The sequence below is a fragment of the Hibiscus syriacus genome, unplaced genomic scaffold (genome assembly GCF_006381635.1).
Source record: "Hibiscus syriacus cultivar Baekdansim isolate YM2019G1 unplaced genomic scaffold, ASM638163v2 tig00111095_pilon, whole genome shotgun sequence".
NCBI classification, from domain to species: domain Eukaryota; kingdom Viridiplantae; phylum Streptophyta; class Magnoliopsida; order Malvales; family Malvaceae; genus Hibiscus; species Hibiscus syriacus.
The window spans coordinates 7,711,979-7,715,674 of NW_024062980.1; the positions used below are offsets into that span (position 1 = coordinate 7,711,979).

At 35.1% G+C, this 3,696-nt stretch overlaps 1 protein-coding gene across 5 annotated transcripts; it reads left to right on the top strand.

The window, feature by feature from the left end:
* The first annotated feature begins 1,173 nt into the window (after positions 1-1,173).
* LOC120152607 (extensin-like) lies at positions 1,174-2,950 on the top strand. 5 transcript variants are annotated; one of them, XM_039164801.1, is made up of 4 exons: positions 1,174-1,990; positions 2,036-2,214; positions 2,269-2,666; positions 2,784-2,950. In XM_039164801.1, the coding sequence occupies exons 1-3, from the start codon at positions 1,192-1,194 to the stop codon at positions 2,638-2,640; spliced, it is 1,350 nt and encodes a 449-aa protein (XP_039020732.1). In that variant the 5' UTR covers positions 1,174-1,191; the 3' UTR covers positions 2,641-2,666; positions 2,784-2,950. The 5 variants fall into 5 exon arrangements, with proteins under 5 accessions (XP_039020732.1, XP_039020736.1, XP_039020735.1 ...); XM_039164805.1 differs by having other exon boundaries at positions 1,174-1,952; positions 2,130-2,214; XM_039164804.1 differs by having other exon boundaries at positions 1,174-1,570; positions 1,733-2,214.
* The last annotated feature ends 746 nt before the right edge of the window (positions 2,951-3,696 follow it).

Below are 3,696 nucleotides of genomic sequence, written 5' to 3' on the forward strand. Positions count from 1 at the left end.
GAGAAATTGATTTGGGAAATAGGTTGTTTTGAACAATAACTGTAAAAGCCATCCTTTGTTGGTTAAAAGGAATCGACATTTGAATTGTTGATGACTTTGACAGAATAAAATGAAGAAAACAATTTAAATATTTTTAAAAAGGAAAAAGAAATAAATAAAAGTAAAATCCTAACCAAAAAATATATTCCGGTAACATAATAAAAAATAATTTTAAATATTAAATTGAAAAAAATATCACCCACAATGAATAATCTCCCATATAATTTGATACTTTAAAAAAAAAACAAGTGAAATGAACAAACTACACACATAAATCTCATTTTTCATTAATGCACATAGAAATCAAAACAACCTTTAAATATAATTAATTTAAGTATTAATTAGTTGTTGAATTTATATTATTTTGGGGTTCCTAAGACAAAGTTTAAAGGGTTAAATTTATTTTAATTTATTAAAATTGGGACCAAATTGATAACATTTATAAGTAACAATGACTAAATGTATAATTATTCCAAATATTTTAATTGCCACATCAACTTCTCCGTTAAATATTAATGGCAAGTGGCTTAATTGAATGAATTTAGATAGTTGAGTGACCTAATTGATAAAATTTAAAAAATAGTGATCAAAATGAAAGGGACAATAGTTAGGTGATAACTATTATAGTTTACCCTTTATTTTAAATAATTTATTTTTAATTTTTAACTAATTTATAATTATACGTTAAGTATTTTAAAATTTTAAATTTTATAAATTAAATTAATAGTACTCATTTTTAGTGATACTCATCGATACTAGTAGAGCGTGTAGAATTTTCCAATCATTTATACATGTTTTATAATTTTATGTTATTGTTAATATTATCGTGTCTGGTTTGGTACGAACGATTGATGTAAGAAGTCTAACTGTATAAAGTCTACGAGGCCATCCCATGTCAATTAAATTACATATTTTATAGACGTGTCCATTATATATTCTCTGCTTAGCTTGCAACCACAACCCAATCTGTCAAATTCAATTATTCTCAAGTTATCTCTCCTATATTTTATTTACTTCTTACAATTCTTCTAATAACTTTTTACAATTTTAAAAGAATCAATCATTTTTACGAGGTAAATTCAAAGTCTATATAAAGGGAGTGAAGAGGTTGGCTAAGAGAATAACAAAACTAAACCTACTTTTGTAGTAAACATGGGGTCTTCCATAGCCTCTCTCTTTCTCAGTCTTCTAGTCTTAGCTGTGTCTCTCAATTTGCCTTTTAAAACCTTTGCCGGTTACACTTATTCCTCTCCTCCACCTCCTCCTAAGAACTATCCACCACCACCTTATCATTACAAGTCACCACCGCCTCCTCCTCCAGTCCATTCTCCTCCTCCACCACACGAGAAGCCTTACATGTATAAGTCTCCACCACCTCCACCGGTGCATTATCATCATCCGCCTTACAAGTACAAGTCTCCTCCTCCTCCACCCCCGGTTTATAAGTACAAGTCTCCCCCACCTCCACCAAAGCACCCATATAATTATAAATCTCCTCCACCACCCCCAACTCCAGTTTACAAGTACAAATCACCACCACCACCTCCACTGCACTATCCTCCACCACTTTACAAATATAAGTCCCCACCACCACCACCACCACCACCGCCATCACCACCCAAACATCCTTATATGTACAAGTCTCCACCACCACCGCCATCACCACCCAAGCATCCTTATAAGTACAAGTCTCCACCACCACCACCATCACCACCCAAGCATCCTTATAAGTACAAGTCTCCACCCCCGCCACCTCCAGTGTACAAGTATAAATCTCCACCACCTCCAGTGTACAAGTATAAATCTCCACCACCTCCAGTGCACTATCCTCCACCCCCTTACAAATACAAGTCCCCACCACCACCACCACCATCACCACCCAAGCATCCTTATAAGTACAAGTCTCCACCACCGCCATCACCACCCAAACATCCTTATAAGTACAAGTCTCCACCACCGCCGCCATCACCACCCAAGCATCCTTATAAGTACAAGTCTCCACCACCACCCAAGCATCCTTATAAGTACAGGTCTCCACCACCACCACCATCACCACCTAAACATCCTTACAAGTACAAGTCTCCACCTCCGCCACCTCCAATTTACAAGTATAAGTCTCCACCACCTCCATTGCACTATCCTCCACCACCTTACAAGTACAAGTCCCCACCACCACCATCACCATCACCACCCAAGCATCCTTATGAGTACAAGTCTCCACCACCACCGCCATCACCACCTAAGCATCCTTATAAGTACAAGTCTCCACCACCACCACCACCACCATCACCACCCAAGCATCCTTATAAGTACAAGTCTCCACCACCACCACCACCACCATCACCACCTAAACATCCTTATAAGTACAAGTCTCCACCCCCGCCACCTCCAGTTTACAAATATAAGTCTCCACCACCTCCGGTGCACTGTCCTCCACCCCCTTACAAGTACAAGTCCCCACCACCTCCACCACCATCCTCACCACCATCCCCACCCAAGCATCCTTATGAGTACAAGTCTCCACCACCGCCTGTACACTCCCCTCCACCACCATCACCCCATTATGTCTACTCTTCACCCCCTCCTCCTCACCAATACTAAGCTACGGCTTTGACAGTACTCCAAAGGTAACATAAACTAAAACCTCTCTTTTTACCATTCGTCAAGGTGCATTATTTCACATTGTTTTGCATGTTTTGATTTTTAAACAGTTCAACAATAAAACACATTGTTTTGTTTTGTAGGAGAAGAGTGATTCAAATAAAGAAACAAAAGATGGTTTGAAAAGAAATATTGAGAGGCCATCAAGAAGAAAATTAGGAGTCGAGCCTAGTCCCCCCGTTTGAAGTGAATAATGTAGACATGTTTATATTTGGCAATGTATTATTCAGTGGGTCCACTTGTTTTTATTTTTATCTTTCTGCTTAATAATAAAAATGAATCCTTATATAATTGTTTGTGTATCTGATTATCTTACCACTTGAACTTCCATTTTTACGTTCTTTAATCTATTTCAAAATAATTATCTTTAATGGGTTTATTAAAGTGATAAGTAACATCATATCGACTAAATAATGTTTTGAGTTCAAATTTTTTTATATATACTAAACGAAAATTTTCCCAAAAAAACTATATTTATAACAAGAATCAATCCTAATAAATCAAGATAACGACCTAAAAAAATGCAAAAGCAACAAAAAAAAATCTTTTTTATTTACGAACTATCAATATAATAAATTTATAAATCATGTTTACAATCTCAAGAATCACATCAATAAAAAAACGGTAGTCGACAAAAAATCAAGAGCTACGTGATGCAATTTATTATTTTGAAAGTTCAATTAAATGTAAAAATGTCTTAATTGATGTTTTCAAAAACAATTCTAAAACATTTTTATTCCTTAATGTTTTTTTTTCTCAAAAACAAATTCGCATGATATTCACCTTTGAATTTTATAGGGTTTGAAAAGATTTAAAAAACAATTTAACTTAAACAAAATATTAATATACAAATGCATCAATTTATATTGTGTAGTATGTTTATATCATAAGTATGGGTGATAGTAGCGAGGTATATTATAATCTTAAGAAGAGAAGTTATGTTTAATTTTTTAAGACTATTATTAGGTAAGGTAAGGGTAAAGATAACCATGGTCC